Source organism: Tasmannia lanceolata, unplaced genomic scaffold (assembly GCF_043159265.1).
Source record: "Tasmannia lanceolata isolate RefF3 unplaced genomic scaffold, GAP_Taslan_0.1 ptg000003l, whole genome shotgun sequence".
NCBI lineage: Eukaryota > Viridiplantae > Streptophyta > Magnoliopsida > Canellales > Winteraceae > Tasmannia > Tasmannia lanceolata.
Window position 1 is genome coordinate 19,180,563 of NW_027518680.1, and position 22,103 is coordinate 19,202,665.

Here is a 22,103-nt window from a genome sequence, read left to right on the forward strand (position 1 = left end):
CTGCTCCTGACATTTCTGATCCCTCCGCATCTTCTTTCTAGCACAGTTCCGCCGCCCCTACTGATGGTTCCTATCTTTCTCAAGCAGACTATGATGAGTTCCAGTGCCTCAGGTTGACCAGTCACACTCAGGGTGTCGGTTTTACCCAGTCAGGTCCTGTCTCTCTACTCACTAGCTCCCGCTCCTGGATCATTGATTCCAACCATATGACAGGTACCACTTCATTCGTTAGTTCGTTTCGTCCGCTGTCCTCTCAGTCTATTACTCTTGCTGATGGGAGTACTACTCCCATCTCTGGTATTGGGAGCGCCTCTCCCCACCCTGGCCTTAATTTATCATCAGTTTTATGTGTTCTCAAGTCCCCATTTAGCTTACTTTCTACTAGTCAACTTACTAAACATCTTCACTGCTTTGTCTCATTCTATCCCTCTTATTGTCTGTTTCAGGATCTCTTGATTAGGAGAACAATTGGCTCGCGTCGTGAGGTGGATGGGCTTTATCGTTTGGACAGTTGCCCATCCAGTGCTGTTTTGCACAGCTCCATCGACGCCTATTAGTGGCACTGCCGTCTTGGTCATCCTTGTTTCGAGCGTCTACGGCGGACATCTATTATTTCTACTCCTCTTCAGCCTTTTCAGTGCGAGGCCTGTGAACTTGGAAAACACCATCGTGTGTCGTTTCCTCCTAGGCCTGTTAGTCGAATCTCGCACCCTTTTGATATAGTGCACTCAGATGTATGGGGTCCCACGAGGACTACCTCTCGTTTTGGATATAGATATTTTATTGTCTTTATTGATGACTTTTCTCGTATGACTTAGCTTTATTTACTTAGCGATCGCTCTGAAGTTCTCTGCTTTTTGCACTTTTCATGCTGAGGTTACAAATCAATTTGCTTGCACCATTAAATGTTTGCGCACTGATAACGCTCGCGAGTACTTTTCCACATCTAATGGCTTTCATAATTTTCTCTCCACTCGTGGCATCCTCCACCAATCTTCCTATGCTCACACCTCCCAACAAAACTGTGTAGCCGAGCGGAAGTTGAGATCTTTACTTGATGGAACTCGCACTCTTCTCATTCAAATGCGAGCTCCTAAAATCTATTGGGGTGATGCCATCCTCACTGCATGCTACCTCGCCAATCGGCTCCCTCCCTCAGTTCTTGGTGGTACTTCACCTTTTGCTGTGTTGCACCCCAAGCATGACCTATTTTCTCTCACTCCTCGGGTCTTTGGCTGTGTGTGCTTTGTCCACAACCTTGGCCCCTCGCCAATCGGCTCCCTCCCTCAGTTCTTAGTGGTACTTCAACTTTTGCTGTGTTACACCCCCAGCATTACCTGTTTCCTCTCACTCCTCGGGTCTTTGGTTGTGTGTGCTTTGTCCACAACCTTGGCCCTAGTCTAGATAAATTGGATCATCAGGCCGCCAGATGTATCTTTCTCGATTATTATCGGACTCATAAGGGGTTATCGGTGTTACAGTCCTCGTCTGCGCCAGTCCTTTGTTTCTGCTGATGTTACTCTTTTTTTTTGGAATCCGACTCTTCATGACACCTCAGGAGGGCCCTCCCACTGTTTTTGAGCCGGCCATTTCTCTTCCTGTTCCCATCCTTCCAGATTCTGGAGTCTCTCCCTCTTCACCTTCTACTTTATAAGTTCCTGAGGTTGTTGCTATCTGTGAGCCCTCTTCTTCAATACAGATACCTGAGACTCCTCCTACTCCCATGAAAACACATCAGAGCCGGCCAAAATCGGCCGCCCTCAATCTACGCCTGCACCATCACCCTCTCAGCCGGAGGTCACGGCGACCACCTCTCAGGTACATATCCTTCCCGCTCCTCGTGTTGCTACAGATTATCCCATTGCTTCTCGTACTCGCTCTCATAGTACTGCTCATCATATTTCATCCGTTGTTTCATATGACTCTCTCACTCCTATGTTTCAGAGTTTTGTGTCTTCTTTGTCTTCAGACTCTTTGCCGCAGTCATTACCAAAGGCTCTTGATTATCCTAGTTGACGTACGGCTATGGATCTTGAGATGGAGGCCCTTCAGGCCAATCAGACATGGGACTTGGTTCCCTTTCCTTCTGAAGCTCAACCCGTAGGTTGCAGATGGGTCTATGCCACCAAGCATTTACCTGACAGGACTGTTGAGCGCCTTAAAGCACGCATGGTTGCTAAAGGTTATACTCAACCTTTGGTATTGATTATGCCGAGACATTTTCTCCTGTTGCCAAGATTCCCTCAGTGCGGGTTCTCATCTCTCTTGCAGGTAACGGTGGGTGGCATCTGAACTAGCTCGATGTCATGCTAAACGTTATACACAATCTTTGGTGTTGATTATACCGAGACATTTTCTCCTGTCGCCAAGATTTCCTCAGTGCAGGTTCTCATCTCTCTGGCAGTTAACCGTGGGTGGCATCTGCACCAGCTCGATGTCAAGAATGCATTTCTTCATAGTGAGCTTACTGAGGAGGTTTATATGGAGCAACCTCAGGGAAATGTTGCTTATGGGGAGATGTCCTCCTCATTATGTCGGTTGAAGCAATCTATATACGGTCTGAAGCAGTCCCCTAGAGCCGGGTTTGGAAGATTTAGTGATGTTGTCATGCGCTTTGACATGAAGCAATGTGTAGTTGATCACTATGTCATCAGGCATCAGTCTGCTGCTGGTTGTGTTCTATTTATAGTGTATGTTGATAAAATTATCATCACAGGTAGTGATTCAGTGGGGATACAGAAATTGAAGACCTTCTTGCATAAAGAGTTTTCCACTAAAGATTTGGGCCGTCTAAGGTACTTTCTTAGCATCGAGGTTGCCTATTCCACTAGAGGCATCTCCCTCTCACAAAGGAAATTTGTGTTGGATCTTCTCGAGGAGACAGGTTGTCTTGGGGTGAAACCTGCTTTTGTTCCCATGGACCCAAATGTAAAACTTCTTCCAGAAGGAGGAGATTTATTAGATGACCCTGACAGATACAAGAGGTTAGTTGGTAAACTCATATATCTTACAGCCACTCACTCAGACATATCATTTGATGTTGGCGTCGTTAGCCAAGATATGAGCTCACCACGTACTTCACACTCGGCAGCCGTGGTTCAGATTCTTCGCTACTTGAAAGGAGCGCCAGGGAAAGGCCTCATATTCAAGAAGCATGGGCATATAAGGTTGAAAAGATTTTGTGATGCAGATCGGGCAGGATCTTCAGTAGATCGGAGATCCACCATTGGATATTGTACCTTTGTTGGCAGCAATTTAGTGTCTTGGAGGAGTAAGAAACAAGACACCGTTTCCAAGTCTAATGCCGAAGCAGAGTACTAAGCCTTGTCTCATACGAGTGGAGAGCTTATTTGGTTGTGGTCTCTCATATCAGAGATTGGTTTCCCTCCATCTTCTCCAACTCAGCTTTATTGTGACAATAAGGCTGCAACCCATATAGCTACCAATCCTGTATTCCATAAGAGAACCAAGCATATAGAGGTTGATTGTCATTTCATTCGCCAAAGAATACATAGAGTCGAGATTCATGTTTCCTTCACTCGATCCGTGGACCAGCTGGATGACATCCTCACTAAGCCCTTGAGTAAAGCTAGACTAAATGGCATTTGTAACAAGCTTGGAATGTATAATATCTACATTCCAGCTTGAGGGGGAGTGTTATATGTTGTATGTTGGGTACATGCCTAAGGGCATAGTGGTCTTTTTGTATGTTCTCTCCTTTATATAAATACATAAATGAGGGGGAGCACACCCTAGCTCACTCTTTTCTTCCATCTTCTTCTCCTTAACAACAAGCAAAACAGAGAAAAAGATTTGGACGCGCCATTTGGTTACTGCTTGCACTCTTTTTCATCAGCCCACAATCCTTTTCATAGTGACATTCCTTGTTACATTTAAAATTAAGAGCACTTCGCCAAATGCTTGGCCGACGTCATCTTCTACACGGTTTCACACTTTCAGAAAGATTGTTGATGATGCCCGGTGGGCGGTGGAGAGAGTTTTCTTATCTGATTATTCTACACAAAGTAACCCAATTGTTTGATGATGTTATATTCACCCATGCAACAATGCCTTTTCTCACCAGTATTTTAAGCAGAAGTTTTTGATTAATTGATGATTGATCAATGTCAAAATAGTCTTCGGAAAATGAAATCAAAAAGAGATTTCGTGTTAACTGTGAAACGAACCAGGCCTTCAAAATTCAAAGGCAGCCAATAAACTAATCATTCAAAACTACAAAAGTAGCATCCTGCATTTTGAGAATTATGCCGAGGAAATTATTTTGAACCATTGATAGTCGGAGAGGGTCGTGATGCAAAAGATTTAGCAATGCTTCTCTATGTCGCAATTCTCACTCTTGATTTCTAAATGGGCATGTGAAGTGAAGTTGAATTGACACTATTAATGTATCGTAGAAGTTGTAAAAATACCGCCCGTAACGTTCGAGCTTATATCAACCATCCATCTCTCACAGGCATGAATTCCTCCGTCGTTGATGAGTATCGTTTGGGAATCGGTCCCACCAAAGCAACAAGACTCCGACAAATCCTTGCCAAAATACACCAAAGATGGTCTCAAGTCTATAGCTTCAGCTTAAGTATATGTTAACAGTTTGATGGGGACCATCCTAGGGCTTATATTCTAATTTTTATGTGCCATTCTGATGTCTTTTAAGTTTTGAGTGGGGAGAGAGTTTTTTAGACATTAGAGGCCATTTTAATCCGAAAGTGTTAGTGTTTTGTTTAAGGTTTTAACTAGCCCATTACCCTGACCCATCAGTAGCTCAACTGGACAAACTCGGCCGTAAAAGCTATTGATGGCAAATCTAGCCATGATTTCCACGAAGATTTCTAAAAGATCCAAATGACGGTTTTTTGTTTAAGATTTTAAAACTTTCTAGTTCTCTTCTTTCTTATACACTCTTAGGGCCATTTATGCTATAAATGCTAGATGTTATGGATGAATGAATAAAAAATAGCTTTTTCTTGCTTCTTGCAAATCATACGTGTGAAATCTACTTTCCCAGTGTGAGAGGCCTTGACTCCTTGCTGCGATGCCAAGAGTCCCCTCAGTGTGATGCCTCGAGATTGCTAATGGCATTCTAGCACAACATTCTTCTTCATGGTGGAAAGCTTTGAAAACCTGGTTGTGATGCCAAGGCAAGTTCTGGAGTCATTCCAGTTATTATCTTTCTCTTTAATTTCTTGCTTTAATCATATTTATTTTCTATTCTTGATCTCTACATATTATTATTTAATCCTTGTGCCCCATAGTCTTGCCAAAAAACCTTGGTTGCACCTTCCCAGCATATGTCTACATATGGATGGGATATGTCTGCACAATCCCGGCATATGTTTAAACCCTTACGAACGTATCCTAGACCCATTAGAAATAATTTCCCAATCTAATCACATATTTTAGGATTTAAAACCCTAATTTCCACCCATTCTTTTTCACCCCGAACATCACTTCCATAGAGATGTCCTACTTCAGTTTGGTATCATAGCGAAGTATTAGTCCAACATTAAATCGTCCTGCACTAGATTTGGTATCAGAGCTGAGTATTAGTCCTTCAATCATCCTACATCAGATTTGGTATCAGAGTCATATCGTCGTACATTAGATTAGGTATAAGAGCGCAGGTTGGAAACATGTTATCTAGATGCAGCCCAAATGGAATATTTGAGTTGTTGGAAGGCTTAAACGCCAAATTTGGACAGATGTAGTCCCACCCAGACCACGTGGATCATAGTCGCCAAGATTTTCATGCACGTATTATAGCTTTGGAGAATCCACAGGCTAAAAAAAGTTAGGGGTTCATGCCGGAACAATCATTGTTGATAACGCCTGTGGAGAACACGGAATTAGAACGAACCATAGCCAATAATCATCATGCAAAATCGGTTCCAAAGATAATTAGCTCATTCACATCACATGAGGTTAAAGATGATGACAATCTTTATTCAGCATGCCTGAAAAGAAGACTAGTTCGACAGAATGTGTGAGAGCTTCAATTAGTGCCAACGGATGTGGATGCAGACGGTGCTGTCAAAGCAGACACGTCATTTGTTCTACCAATAGTCGTGTAAGGCTTAAATAATATATTGAAATTATGCTCATCAGAGGATACTATAGTTTGAAATACAGCGTCGGAAATACTTCGTCTGTTGAAAGAGCAAACCGTTAGAAAATTGTTCTAGGACCAGAGTCGAAAAACTCCAACCCGTTATGTTAATCATTATATTCGACGGGGTCGAATCTTTTCAAGAGGGGGAGTATTAAGGGGACCATCCATGCATCAATATTCTAATTTTTATGTGTCATTCAAATGTCTTTAAATCCATTTAATTTATAAGAGGAGTACCTCGGTCATTTCCCACCAATATCACTTAGTTTCTTCTAATATTTTAATTTTTATGTGTCACTTAAGTGTCTTTAAGCCCCCTTAAGTTATAAGAGGGATAAATTGGTCTTTTCCCACCAATATCACTTAGTTTCTTAGAGTTATGAGTGTTTTAAATAGGCCCCACACATGCATTACGAAAATTTTAGAGTTTTTAAATAATTAGAGGGTATTTTAGTTTTAGAACTTTTTAGTTCTTTTCATTTTCTTATATATTGTGAGCCTTAGGGGCATGATACTATGAATGATGGATGCTACGGATAAATAAATGAAAATCAGTTTTTTCTTGCTTTCTGGCAAATCATGGATGTGAATTCAACTTTCCCAAGGCCTAGGGTTCCCTTGATGCGATGCCTTGGGATTGTTAGTGGAATTCTAGCACAACCTTCTTCTTCAGGGTGCAAAGCCTTGAAAACATGGATGTAATGCCTCGGCAAAATACGGAGTAATTCCAGGTCTGATCTTTCTCTTTAATTTCTTGCTTTAATCCTATTTATTTTCAGTTCTTGATCTCTAGATATTATTATTATTTGATCCCTATGCCACTCAATCTCACCAAAAACCATTGACTGCATCTTCCCAGCATATGTCTACAGATTCTCGGCATATGCCTACACATTCCCGGCATACGCCCGCATCCATCTAAACCAACCCTAAACCCAATAAAAATATGTTTCCACTCTAATAACTTCAGTTTGGTATCAGAGCAAAGTATTAGAGCAACCATGGATTGTCTTGCTCCTGCATCATAGTTTTCATCACGAATCTAAATAGCAATTCTATTGTTAGTTTGTTTTGGTCAACCTAGTCCATGCTTCATGTGATGCGAGCCTCGAGAAGAGAATAAGAGAAAGAGAAATTGAGAAGAAAATTAGGAGAAGAGACGTATGAGGAAAGAGAGAAATATGGGAGAAATAAGAATAGAAATTCTGTATCAATAGCATTCCAAAAACTACTCTCAAATACATCAACAACTAAAAGTTCTAAATAAAAGAAAATAGCATAAAATGAAATGAAAATAAAAACTGAAAATAAAAATAAGGGCAAATATGGCACTTATTGGGCCCCATGGGTGCGAACCCACCTAAAGTAGCATCTACGATCCTCATCACCATGACTAGATCGAAACGACTGAGTGGTGAACGTACATTGCCATTTACTGATTCGGATGATTGACAGTCAAATACAACATTATCATCTATTGTTGTGATAAATGCTTGATAGTCAATTAATGTGGAGGCCCGTATGTTTAGATGTTGGCCTTTTAGACACAATCTTAAAGCCACCGATAGCAATTTTGGAACTGTTGGAGCTCGCTTCTACTTCTCCAAGATGTCCCTTACATTTATCTTTTCTGATTTGATAAGATTTAGCCCTTCCATATGATCTTGAAGCCACTGATAGCAGATTTGGAACTGTTGGAGCTTGCTTCTACTTCTCCAAGAACAGAAGACGAAATATCATTAGGGTTTGGATGCCTTGTCTTTGAGTTGAAGCAAAACTGATCAACCGTCATTTGGATCTTTTAGAAATCTTCATGAAAATCATGGCTAGATTTGCCATCAATAGCTTTTACGGCCGAGTTTGTCCAGTTGAGCTACTTATGGGTCAGGGTAATGGGCTAGTTGCTTCTATCAAGAGTAACAAATAGCGAGTTTGCTTGGAGGTCACCTATGTTGTTGAGGTAAAGCAGAGTGAACAGTGGAAACATTGGGTTCCCAAAATAAATACACTCAACAGGTTTTCTGAGTTGAATCATGGACTAATAGACACATACAAATGGGATGGACCCTTATTTTCTTTATTTTTATATCCTCTTCATCTTCTTCATGGACAATAGAAGAGATAAACAAATAGAGAGTAGGTTGAAGGTCATCTTTGTCATTGAGAAAAAGCAGACAGAATGGTGGAAACATAGAGTTTCCAACACACATAATCAACAAGTTTTCTGAGTTGAATACTAGATGCAGACACAGACACATAAATACAGAGAGTGAGAGAGAGATGATGGCCTCTCTTTCCTTTCTTCTTCCTCACTTTTTCTCATATTCATGAATAATAGAACGAAGTAACAAAAAATGAGATTGCTTGGGGGTCTCCTTTTCGTCAAGTGGGAGCAAAGAAAGTGGCAGGAAAAAAGGGTTTCCAATACACAGACTTAACAAGATTTCTTAGTCGAATCTTGGACGTGGACACGCGCATAAATTCACACGGAGAGAGAGAGAGAGAGAGAGAGAGATGGCCTCCCTTAATTTGTCTTTTTCCTCTATTGTTTTCATCTTCTTCCTGAACAATGATGGAAGAGAGGAAGGAATTTCAACCACGATCCATTTTTCTCCTCACTTCCTCTTGTTATCTTTATATGCTCACACACTCACGCGATATTTTTTTATTTTTATTAGGCTGCAAGAGGGATACACTTGAAAGTATAGAAAGTCCAGTCTAGCTCCTTACGAAGAGATAACTTGAGATTGCATGGGCCCTATGTAAGTACACGATTTAAATTTTCCAAAATACACAGTTATACTATTAACTTTGAAGAATATTACATGCCTATTCTACTAAAAAGAACAACCAACCTTTGTTGCATGGATTCTTTGCCCCCCTATGCCGAATCCGTGTCGACACGTCTTCACATGCGAATCGGACATGGATTCACGTGGGACACACCCGGATTCTTGTTGTAGCCGTGTCCCGCACGAATCTTGTTTTTTTCGGGCGAATCCGATTCATCGTTCTCTTTTCCACACAAATCCTGTTTTTTCGAGCGAATCCGATTCATCGTTGTCTCGTTTAAAATTCGAATCCTATATATTTTCTCTTTAAATGTGTTTTTTTAACTTTGCTTATATGAAAGCACAACTTGTACTCTTTTAATAAAAACCCCAGTGCACAACCCCTTCATCCTTTGACTCTCTTAATACAAAACTCACAACAGCCCTCTACCCCCAAACTTTTCATGAATATATATATGCACACGCACACACACACACACACACATATATATATATATACTATATATACATATTTAAATTTTTTATTTTGAAAATTTTATTTTATTTATTACCGAATCCGAATCCTACTTTTGGAGGCTTGCTGAATCCAATACCTCGAATCCGTGTCAGATCCCGACACGCGAATCCGAATCAGTGCAACATAGCAACCAACAAAGGAGAAAAGGGGGAATTTTTTTAGTTTTTTCATTAAAAAAATCCATGAAACACATAAAAAGACAGGGAAAAAGTTACTTTTTCTAAAAGTCTGGCTACACCATTTTCTTTAAAGAATAATCACACGCGCTACACTAGTAATAACTACAGCCAACAATGGCAAAATAGGAGATCCATAAGCTACAATTTAAAAAGAAAGAGAGAGGAAATCCATAAGTTGTTTAAAAAAACTCCACTCAATAATTGTTTTGGGAGCAGGGGATATGGGGGATTTACTATTTACATTTTTTAAGTGGGTTTATGTTTTTTCCTTAATATTTTTTATTTTTTATGACATTTTCTTTTATTTCTCATGCATTTGCTTTCTTAGAAGTAAACCAATGACACATCTGATGCAACTCCAAATGAATCTTGATGAGTTCTTCCCAAGTTTCTTAGAAGATTGTGTTTAAACTTTAAAATAGCAAAAAAGAGAGCCATTCAAACAAAAAACTAGCAAAAAAGAGCATCTTAAACTAGCAAGTGATCACCAAAGTGACAAGGGAATTCCCATTTTTCAAAAAATGCAATGCCAGAGAGGTTTTGGACAGACAGACAGAAGCCAATAAAAGAAAACCTCAGTTCGTATTTTTCTTTTTCTTTTTTGGGGTTTATTTATACACTATTTGCATCTACGTGTCCTAGATAAATTCTATCGCATGCTTTTAAGAACTAATTTTTACATAATAATGATACAATCTTTTAATATTAAACTATAATTATAACGATGTGTAAACATGTCAAGGTTTTTTAAGGTTCTGCATCGTAACACATTCCAGGTGAATTTCACATACGAGTCCATGAATATTACCTGCTCTAATAGTTCGTTGTGAGTAAGTTCCTGTTGCAACTCATGCTTATGTTTACTCCTGAGTTCCCTGATTTCATCTTCAAGTTGCTTGGCACGTCCTTCATGAGTCGCAGCTGCTTCCATTGCCGCAAGGTATTCTTGTCTATTTTCAGATGCTCTCTGCCTCTCCTTTTCAAGTGACCGACTTAGCTGTGTTTGCTCTGCTCTCAGACATGAGACCTGAAACATTGCATCCCTAATTTACCTAATGCCAATCATAAACCTCTACTGTCACTCCCAAAATGTGAAGCAAGAGAACAGAGGAGAACCTGGGCTTCGAGAACAGCCGTTCGAGATAATGTTTGGGAAAGCCGTTCATTCATGGATCGCTCTCGTTCCTCCGCCCCTGCAGCTTTGGCCTCAGCCTCCTGCAAATCAATGAGAGAGAGTTAGGACAATAGAGCATATGGAAGTATTAAGCCATGGAAGAAAATTCATCTGTCAAGAAACCTAGAACCTGGAGGCGGGAATTTAGGGCTCGCTCCACGCCAGCCCAGGCTTCCGCCCTTCTGGAAGTTGTCTCCTGTTAGCATTTTAAAAAAAATATATTAATGTCAAATATCAGTATCTGATACTGAAATTACATGGATCATTTATCTAAAATGCACATGAAATATCCTCATGGAATTTCAAAGCTCCGCAGTTCAAATTTGATAGAAAACAAAGCACTGGATGAAACAATTCGGAAGTTAGAACCTGCATAGCTTCAATCTGCCTTAGAAGAGGCCTGGTTGACTCAGGAACTTGCGTAATCAACTCCTCACACCGAAGCTCACTTGCCTGAAAATCCAGTTAGTGTCAAATAGAAACCTTGGAAACCATGGTTTTAAATTTTGTCCGACACACCGAAATTTTGGCCCCGTCGGTCTGGACCGACACCGAAAGTACCAATTTCGGAGTCGGTCCATATTTCAGCCAAAATTTCAGGTAATGTAATTCTTAATTTTTTTTTCAAAAATTTACTTTTTTCCAAAATTTTGGCCGAAATTACCGAAATTGGTAATTTACGAAATTTGTTTTCTTACAGACTTTCGGCCGAAATTCGGTATTATGGCCGAAATTTCAGTTTCGGCTACAGCCGAAACCGATACCAAAACCGAAATTTCAGTTTCAGCTTGGAAACCATTGATCGCAATTGAACTGAAACAGATGTGACAGCTAACAAGGTAGCATGATAGTGAAAGGAAATAGAACATACTTGATACCGCTTTTGAAGATCATCAATGTCTCTTCGAAGCATATCTTCTCTAAAAACTGCCTAGAAGATCAAACAAAGAAATGGATCGCAGTTTTCTTTATATAATGGGAAGATGTGAAGGAATCAGGTTCAAATACGTACCTGCTGCTCCGTTCTAGTTAGAGTTTGCCTCAGTTCTTCAAGTGCTTGAACAAGTGTAGCTTCGCGTTCCCCAGCTTCTCTCAAACGACTCTCAAGTTCAGTTCTAGCTTCATTATTGGCCCGTGCCTCTGCTATTGATTCAGCCTCCTTTGCTGCAGTCAGAGCATTGGTATAAAATTCTTTTTGAGTAGCCAGTTCCGCTTGGCTTCTCTCAATTGTTTCTTGAAGTAACTTTTCTGTCGCTGCTTTGTCTCTTTTAATACTTTCTACTTTTGTCTCTTCAACCTAGAAAATGAGACAAATCAAATATAAAATGAAGAAAAAATATTACTTATCGATAATCTGTGATTCGGAGGATTTGATAGAACTACAAGACAGACATCTCAAAAAAAATAGAACTACGAAACAGATCATTTTTGCAGCATGGACAAATTGAAAGACTGATGATGTCAAAATTTTATAGCCATAAATGAGAATGATGGCCAATCCATGCACACAATACAATTTAGAAATTTCTGAATCCAAAATGAACACTCATGTCATGACAGAGTGATGAACAGAGATATGGAAATGAGATTTTTTTTTTTTTCTTTTTTTTGAAAGGTATGGAAATGAGAATTTTGACGAATGAATTTAAGCCAAAGTACTGAAGATTCATATTGCAGCCTCATAAACCAATGCCAGGTTTGCATATGATTTATATTAAATGATAATATAACATTGGAAAATATCTGACTTAAACACCAATGCAGCATGGTCGTCAGGTAAAAACTTTTCTAACCCAAGCAAAGTCGTCTCTTCCCTAGAAATCGGAATCATGATAAGAACCAGCAAAATGGAAACAGAAGACCAGATCAAAAGGAAAAGCATGAATGAATTTGGAATGGTGAAGTAAGTTCCATCTTATGCTACCCATTAAGGGAAAGGGATACATGGTTTATCTACTATTTGACAGCTATAGTCACTGATAACATCCAAAAAAATAAGACGAACCAATTAAGGTAAAAATGTTATTGGCCGCAATCAGTACTCAATAGCTGGCTGTTTCATGAAGCTTCTGGTAACAGTCCCAAGTATAAATGAAATGAGAGCTTCAAGGTAAAGCCTCCCAAGGTAAAGCTGAGGCGACTGAGCGGTTATGATCAGTCACCGAAAACTTCCTAGTTGGATGGGAAGCTCGCTTCCTAGAAATTCGCTTCGGAAGCTCGCTCCCCAAACTTAGGGGAAGCACGCTTCCCAGACGTTTCCTACACGTTTCTTCTTAATTGAGAGTACACTTACTATTTAGTTTATAATTTCTTCCTAAAAGAATATTTTCTCCTTCTGATAATGCCGAAGAAACGCATTAAAAAAAGAGTGCATTTACAAATTGAAAACTATCTTAAGTTTCAAATGAAATTTTTTTTTTTTTTTTCTAATTAGTTGTGAAGTCTTCTTTCTACTCGGAATCCTTACTGATATTAACCTTTCCTAATCTAACCTACCACAATCCTATTGTTTCTGTGTGCTTCGTGTTCACTTCAAATGAGTCTTATTCCATGCTTAATGTTGACTTTCGATGACACTTCCCATACATGTTTTTACTTCCTTTAGAGTTTTTCGCTTCCCGTTTTTTCTCTTTTTTGAACTCCTCGCTTCCCGCTTACACTTCACGTATCGCTTCTCGCACTCACTTCCCGCTTACACTTCACGTATCGCTTCTCGCACTCACTTCCCACTCAGGCAACTATACTTATGATTGACCAGCAAATTTTTTAATGACTAGTAAGTCGAAGGTTTTTATTGACTCATCAAGGCCAAAACCGAGTTCATCCGGACAAGTCAATGATTGACTTGGGAAACAGTGTCCTTGTACTATTTCCATTGATCTTCAAACAAAGGCAACAAAAAATATGTTTGATTTTGAGGGATTAAATACAATATAATAATTATCCTGTGGAATTTTTAGGGAGACCACATAATCTATTAATTCTGTAATGGATAATTTTTTATGCCCATGTTTGAAGATTCAGTAATTCGTAGGTTACAATCAAAGTTTAAAATTTCGGTTTCGGTACCGGTTTCGGACCCTGAAATTTCGAAATTTCAACCGAAATTTCGAAATCTCGGTCGAAATCTTGTACAAAAATTGAAACCAATATTTTATTCAATATTAAATTTCGGTCGAAATTTCGGTGAAATATTAAATTAATTTTAAAAAAAAAAAACAGATTTTTTGGGAAAGGCACATGTCTCAAGCTGTCTATTTTTTTATTTTTTTTTGGCAGGCAACATTAGCTGTCTACTCCCTGCATTAGGAAAGGCACATGTCTCGAGCTTCAGGCTAGCATGTCAGAAAAGCTATATTTTATTAAATTTAAAACTAAACGAGGGTTTTTGAGTTGCTTTTTAAAAAAGAAGAAAAAGCCTGATGCGACAGATGCACAGCTTGGAGTGACACATGCACGGAAAGGAAAAGATGGGACCACAAACATGGTTTTAAATTTCGACCGAAATTTCGGCCGAAATAAATGACCGTTTCGGTTTTTGGTGGTTTCGGTGTCGGTCTCCACTGAAATCCGAAATTTCAGATTTCGGTCGAAATTTAAAACCATGGTTACAATGCCCTTGTTTGAATCTCCCTCAAAATTCCACGTCAGTAACACCTAAAGAGGGGGGGGGGGGGGGGGGGGGGGGGGGGGTGGACACTACCTCTTCAATCTGTTTGCACCAAATAATAAGTTTTTATTTGTTAGAACTTAGAAGGATAAGTGGGGCATCCCTTTGGTCAAATTTGTCTGCCAATGTGGGGGTCGATCGCCTCAGTGCCTCACTAGGGAGGGTGTCTCCAAAGAAGCTTTAGCTTTTTTTGATTCCCTTCCCCCTTGAGCCCTTTGTTGTCTTTGTTCCTATTTTTCTGTTTTGTTTTTCGCTTTTTGTCCTCATATCCTTTTCTGTATTGACCATCTCGGTCTTGTTTTTTAAATGAAATTGGCTACCATTCAAATATATATATATATATATATGAGAAAAGTGTAGCTACACCGACGCCTTAAAATACAGTGGGCCCCACATTTGTTTCGGTGATGCAAACCATTCATTTGATGGGTCCTCACATAGATAGGGTGTGCCCAAAAAATCAGCTCCATAGGATCATCCCAACCCTACGATTTGTGGAGGCAAAAACGGACGTGTAAAAACCGTCACAAATCTGTCCATTTTTTGCCTCCACAGTTTGAAGGGTTGGGATCATCCAAAGGAGCTGATTTTTTGGGCACACCCTATCTATGTGAGGGCCTATCAAATGAATGGTTTGGATCACCCAAACAATGTGGGCCCACTGTAATTTAATCCATCGGTGTAGCTAAGTAAGCTACACGTATGTGTAGCTACACTTCTCTCTCTCTCTCTCTCTCTCTCTCTCTCTCTCTCTCTCTCTCTCTCTATATATATATATATATATATATATATATATATATATGTGTGTGTGTGTGTGTGTGTGTGTGTGTGTGTGTGTGTGTGAGAGAGAGAGAGAGAGAGAGAGAGAGAAAAGTGTAGCTACACATACGTGTAGCTAACTTAGCTACACCGGCACCTTAAAATACAGTGGGCCCCACATTGTTTCGGTGATGCAAACCATTCATTTGATGGGCCCTCACATAGATAGGGTGTGCCCAAAAAATCAGCTCCATAGGATCATCCCAGCCCTACGATTTGTGGAGGCAAAAATGGACGTGTAAAAACCTTCACAAATCTGTCCATTTTTTGCCTCCACAGTTTGAAGGGTTGGGATCATCCAATGGAGCTGATTTTTTGGGCACACCCTATCTATGTGAGGGCCTATCAAATGAATGGTTTGGATCACCCAAACAATGTGGGCCCACTGTATTTTAGGCCATCGGTGTAGCTAAGTTAGCTACACGTATGTGTAGCTACACTTCTCTCTCTCTCTCTCTCTCTCTCTCTCTCTCTCTCTCTCTCTCTCTCTCTCTCTCTCTTATATATATATATATATATATATATATATATATATATATATGTCATATTCTGTGAGAAGTTTGATTAGACAAAATATGATTTTTTACTCTCTCTCTCTCTCTCTCTCTCTCTCTCTCTCCCTCTCAACATGGTATCAGATCCCTAGGGTTCTGACGTTCTCATCCTTTTTTTTCCTCTTCTCCCACTCTCTTCCTTTTCTTCCAAACTACCAAAAAAAAAAGGTTAACAATAATGCTACAGTACCGCATGAACAAATTTCCATGCGGATTCTTTATCCCAAAGGAAATGCACCATGAGAAATTCCAAGTGTTTTATTGAGTCATCCTGATTGATTCAGGTGCCATTTCCAGCCGTTTGAATAAAGAGAAATCCTGAACACCGCAACAAATATTTCGAGAAATAATATTACAAAGATAACAAACATTGTATGCCTCAAAAAATGAGTCCCCAGTGGACCCTAGGCAGTGCAAGTTCTCAAATTCACGGTTCCTGGTGGACAAGCATCCTGACATTATATCAATGAAGGGCACTGAACCCACAAGCCAAGCTCCTCGGTGAAGTTCTGTCAATGACCACTCATGTATGAAATCACTACCTGAAAGATGCTATAATGACTATGGGCATCTTGTTATTAGTTAAAGATACCATAGTATTTTTTCTCAACACTTCATCAATATGGACCCTTCGAATTGACACGAACAGCCTTAAAATCGTCTGAGGTTTCTTATCTTTTTTTAAAAGATGACAATTTTCATTGATATTAGAAGGGCATTAGCGACCAGGGGTCCCGTCCTGCATAACAAAATACCAGTACATTGGACTGGGCATACCCAGAACCGGAACAAGGACACTTAACCAAACCCATTCAAGACCAAGGCGAGATTATATTCCACCATGCCATTACCTGTCTACCCTGTATAGTCCCAACGATTCCTATGGCCAACCTAAACACAAGTCCTTCTCCAGCTAGTAACCCAAGTATATGGCATCCCCCACAGAGATAATGCAATCAGACGTAAACCCCAAAAATCTCCTTCACCAATAATCCATGCAACTGTGCAAGGCCAAAAATTAAAGCTTCCCTTCTACTCAACACACTTTCTAAGATCCAAATGAAGACAGTCAATTTCATTTTCTAGTTGCTCCTCAACCAAGGAGTCCGTGGAATCATCCTCCTTTTGATCCTCAACGCTGGCAACCCGTTTCCGGCTAATCAAAGCCTCTAATCTCTTAATCCCTGCCACCCTCTTTTCTTCCCAATGAAGGGACCGCTCTTTCCTTTTATCTCCCAGAAGCTTGATGAACAGGGGGTGTTTATGTAATGGCGAGTGGGTTCCTTCACATTACGCATACCTGAAATTTCGAAGATTATAGCCGGCCTCCTATTGGCTGCCTCTTTAAAAGATTTCCACTGTCTTTTAAGAAATATATTGACTTTTTCTCTTGGGGTTGATAGGGACACAGACGCCAATTTTTCATTGTAGACCATAGCTTTACAGTTGATAAAACCTCCTCAATTTCTAGCACCTCCAAAGGGCGCTTCCTGCAAGTTGAAGACGAAGGGGAGGGGATATCATATGAGTCCCTGTCATGGCCATCCATTTTTAGTGAGATACTTGTCCTTGGATCTTTTCTTTGGTGGTAAAATAAATCCCATATTTTCTTCCTTCAGTATAAGAGCCGCAGCCCAACTCTAAAAAAACAAATGTCTTTTACAATTCCCAATCACCTCCATCATTACCCTTCAGTAGCTACACATTAATATAGCCCCTGTAAGCAAAATTCCATAAGGCCCTTTGTCTTCTCAAGGAAAAAAGACAACTTTTAAACTCCTAGGATTGACAAGTCTGCTTAATCTTCCAAGATATCCTTTTAAACTTTTACACCAATATACAACCTCTTTTTTACTGCTTCACAAAAGAAAGATGCCATAATCATCAAACAAATCCAAATGTCAGGAAGAAGGACAGCCCAGAGTCTTGCTCTTACACCGAACATGCCACGTATGAGGACCCACCATCTACTAAGGACTGATGAAAATTTCAGGGATCTCGATTAAACCTGGGCATATATATAGCTCTCTATTATTCCAAGCTAATCCAGGACCCTGCTCTCGCGATCCTGATTTGAAACTCAGATGTCCTTTCAGACCAGGCTTGGGAAGCAAGCCTTGCAAATTTCCAAATCTGACCCTTGGAAATTTGAAATTTGAATCCTGACGATGGGGGTCGAGTTGCCAATTGACCGCCTATTCTGAAGCTCAAGGGGGGAGCACCGACAGCCTATTCACCGGTGGACAATCATAGACGGTACTCTCTGACCAACTCCAGAGGCCAAAAAGGGGCCTCTGGAACCCTGAATGGAGACTCCAACTGTGTAACAATGGTTGGAAATCCGAATCTTCACAGAGGAAGAGAACTTCCATCGTGGGGCATAGAATTTAGCTGATACAAAGCACATACATTGATTATGGAGACCTTCCATTTTAACTTCCAACACCTGACCAAAAAGATTTCCCAGGGCTTCAACCGTCGATGAGGCCCACACATGTAATGGAATACAAAAACGTTAACCCATAATGTCTCAGAGCCCTGAGTGTAATATGGGGACCAAGGGGAAAGAGACGATAGGAATACTCCCCAGTTATCGACTCCCAAATCCAAAGCCCTTGAGGCCACCTCTTCGAAATCAAAAACAAAAATGATCTCTTCGTTGGAGAGCAAACAAGGGCAAGGGAGGGTGGGAGAATTCCAATACTTTTTGGCCCACTCCCAAAGGTCCTGAAGGGATCCAAGCGAATCATTCCTTCTACCCACCAGACATGCCTTCAGAGAATCCATTTTTGTTTTTACCTCCTTTCCAGAAATAGAGATCGACGATGATCCATCTCCACCAGAGAGGGCGAAATTACCCCAGAATCAGGCCATGGATCACCTTCCAGAGCTATCAAGCCTCCTGCCCCTGATGTGGTGGGGAATGGATATGAAGGGTTTTGTTTTCGATCCAGGTGACAACAATGACATTTAGTCCGTCGTTTAAAATTGGAATAATTACAGGACGAGCAGGACCAATCCCCCTTGTCTCCAGAACTGATCAAACTTTCTAGTTTCGTCCTGAACCACAGCCACCGGGCGATACACTGAGGATGATGAAACCTTCTTCCTCTGAAGGCATCATCGACACCTATTCCTCCATTTGAAATTATAATAAGCACAGGATGAGCATAACCAATCCCCTTGCCTCTGATATTTTGTTTTCCACCTTCCATCCACCTCCATCATATCTGAGGTTTCTTATTTTGATATAAGTAGATGGAATACCTAACAATAAGGGTAGCAAACCAGCCCAATGTATATAGGCTTGGGATATTTGCACAACCATGTTTTGATAATGGGACAAACTCACCTGGATTTACTTTTACCCCACCTTGTTTTTCATGTTTTAACCGGTTGCTGAGAACTTTTGGGAATTGTAATAGCCTTTGACAACTGGTTAAAACATGTAAAACAAGGTGAATTCATTCTAGTAACAAAACAAGGTCGCTCAGATATTATATATATATATATATATATATATATATATGGGGAAACGGTTTGTGAGCTAGAGCTCATATAAGCTTATATGAGCTATGTGTGTGTGTGGGGGGGGGGGGGGGGGGGGACCCATGTGTTTGAGCACTTTAGCTCATATAAGCTTATATGAGCTCTAGCTCACGAACCGTTTTCCCTATATATATATATATATGTTAAAAACCTTGAACCTAAACAGAACTCAAAAAAGATAAAACTGAGTTGACTCAAGCAATTCAATTATTGATGCAGTCAATTTTTTATCAATTTGGGAGAGCCAAAAGAGTTTTTGATTGATTCGGTAGGGCCAACTCGAATGGGAACGAGAACTCGGCACACGTAAAACCTAGTTAACTTTTTTACTTTTGAATGGCAATAAAACCTAGTCAACTCGGGCTAGTCGATGATTGAACCGGGCGCTTTTAAACAAATATAATTATAACTATACATACATGATTATTATTTAAAGAACTAAAAGAGGAAAAATATTCTTCCAATAATGTGTTTCTAATATGATGAATGATCATTTAAATACCTGAATCTTGGAATTTAGCCTTTGCTTTTCTTCTTCAAGCTCTCTGATCTAGTATCACAAGAAAAGCAGAAAAGATAGTCAAGATTATAAATGTTCCCTCTAAGAATAGGCTTAACTTTAGATATATGAGAGAACCAGTAAGACCTAGTAGCATACTTGTGCCCTTAATTTCCTTATCTGTGATTCCTGAGAAGCTTGCTTTTTAGAAAGTTCTTCACCTGCATGAAAGACGGTCATATTAAAATAACAACCCACAATGAGAGTTCTGGTTATTTGCAAAAATCGAGCTTGCTTTACATTTGTAAGTAGACATCTACATGCTTCAGGAAGTGAACAAACTAGTTGATGTGATGACAAAAAATTTAGCACATGTTTAGCTACCATAGCTGAAAGTAGCAGAGAGTTGGGCTGCTTGCCCATATTATGTGTGTGACTCCTATCATATAGGGGTGCAACTCAGGTTGGGTTGGATCGGGTTGAGGCCAACCCTAGCTCAACCCGAGATAGCATTCCCTCAACCCTAACCTCGAGTCGAGGATGGTCAACCATAACCAACCTGCCCCTAAATCTCTCAACCCTTACCCAACCCGTCTAACCTGTTTTTTTCCAAATCAGGTCGAGTTGGGTTCAGGTCTAGGGCCAAACCAAAAAAAAAAAAGGAGGGGGGGGGGTGGGGGTGGGGGGGGGGGTGGGGGGGGGGGAGAGATTTCTAGGGACCATCGCAGAAAGGCATTTCACGGCTGGCTGTGCAAAAATCCACAGAAAAAAAAAAACCATAACCCTCAAAAATCATGATAAAATTAGAGGACAAAGGTCGGGTTCCATCGGGTCAGGTTTCCCAATGCCTCAACCCTAACCCAACCAGAAATTAAATTGGTTTGGCTTTACCCAACCCAACCCGAGCCAAAATCAGGTTGAACCCATCGAGTTTGGGTTGAGCCCGACCCAAGCTGAACCGCTACCATCAGATCTCCAATATGATATCCTGACTGGGAAAAAGATTAGATACACTTCCTAAATAAAAGTTCATTATGATATGATGACCCAAATACAAGGCTGTGAATAGAACATTTCTTTGCTTAGATATTCACAAAATTCTAGCATTGGGAGAGCAATCACCTCCGGTAATTTTCGTCCAGTTAGAGTCATTTAATTTTTATAATAGGGGTTTGGGATACCAATCATATAAAGAAACTCATGATCTATAGTATGAGATGCCACTTTGGCTGCTTTTCTTTGGGCATGCTTGCTTCTTTTCCAAGGTCATGTAGGGTCTGTTTGATTGATGTACTTGCTGCGGAATCCCGGTTTAATTTCCTTCAAAGTGCGTTGAATGGGTGTTTAATCGGGTTCCTTACCATCCCACACATCCATGGTGTTTTCGCTATCAGACGACGAGGATTCCGTCTCGGCCCCCTTTTCCCTCCTTTCATTTCCATCTCAAATAGGAGGGTTTTGGTCTTTTCTCTCAAAAAAAGCACGAAATGCGCTCTAGTTCCGATGCAGCCATGGGAAGAGGTGTGTGACCATAAGAGGGTTTTTCCAGCAACGGAGCTCCACACACAAAAAAAAGCCCTAGTTTCCAGTATCCTATTGGATGGGATTTTCATATCCTATTGGATGGGATTTTCATCTCCCATTTCAACACTTCTGGTCGCGCTCCACGCACAAAACAAAACCAAAGGTTTCATTTTTTTTGAACCTCTTCTATGCAAAATAAAATCAGAAAAATATAAAATCGACGAAGTCAATCATGGGATTTGTAAGAGAAGACTCTCTGATTTCTTTTTCTTTTTTTCTTTTTCCTTTTTTTGAAATGATAGTGTTTCATTAATAGCAAAAAAGACCGCGGCTGAAATGGTCAGGAGAACACAAAGAAAAAGAAACAGAAGAGAGCAACAACAGAATAAGTCAAAGGGGGAAGGTATTCAAAAATCTCAAGCGACAGTCTCTCCACACCATCATGTGCGAGACAATCTGCCTCTCCAGTAGCCGACCACCGTACATGCCGGAAATGAACGAGAAGACCCTCTACTCAGTCCTTAATCTCGTTGATCATCTCTACAAACGTCCATGGGTGAGGTCGGCTCCCATCCATCAAACTAATGGCACTAGGAAATCTCCTTCCACAATAACGTTTATCCAAATCTTTTCCATATGTGGCCCAAATGCCCTGCAATAATGGCCTCGTGCTGTATCTGATGAATGTTCAGATTTTAC

General features: G+C 40.3%; 1 protein-coding gene across 2 annotated transcripts in view; it reads right to left on the reverse strand.

Moving 5' to 3' along the window:
• GC5 (golgin Putative 5) overlaps positions 1 to 22,103 on the reverse strand; it is a 67,730-nt gene that overhangs the window by 18,253 nt on the left and 27,374 nt on the right. For both annotated transcript variants that reach the window (XM_077363170.1, XM_077363177.1), the window contains exons 7-14: positions 20,040 to 20,101; positions 19,884 to 19,931; positions 11,802 to 12,086; positions 11,661 to 11,720; positions 11,159 to 11,242; positions 10,920 to 10,985; positions 10,732 to 10,830; positions 10,424 to 10,642 (exon numbers count right to left, since the gene is read on the reverse strand). In XM_077363170.1, coding sequence (XP_077219285.1) covers positions 10,424 to 10,642; positions 10,732 to 10,830; positions 10,920 to 10,985; positions 11,159 to 11,242; positions 11,661 to 11,720; positions 11,802 to 12,086; positions 19,884 to 19,931; positions 20,040 to 20,101 — 923 coding nt within the window. The remainder of the gene's footprint in view (positions 1 to 10,423; positions 10,643 to 10,731; positions 10,831 to 10,919; positions 10,986 to 11,158; positions 11,243 to 11,660; positions 11,721 to 11,801; positions 12,087 to 19,883; positions 19,932 to 20,039; positions 20,102 to 22,103) is intronic.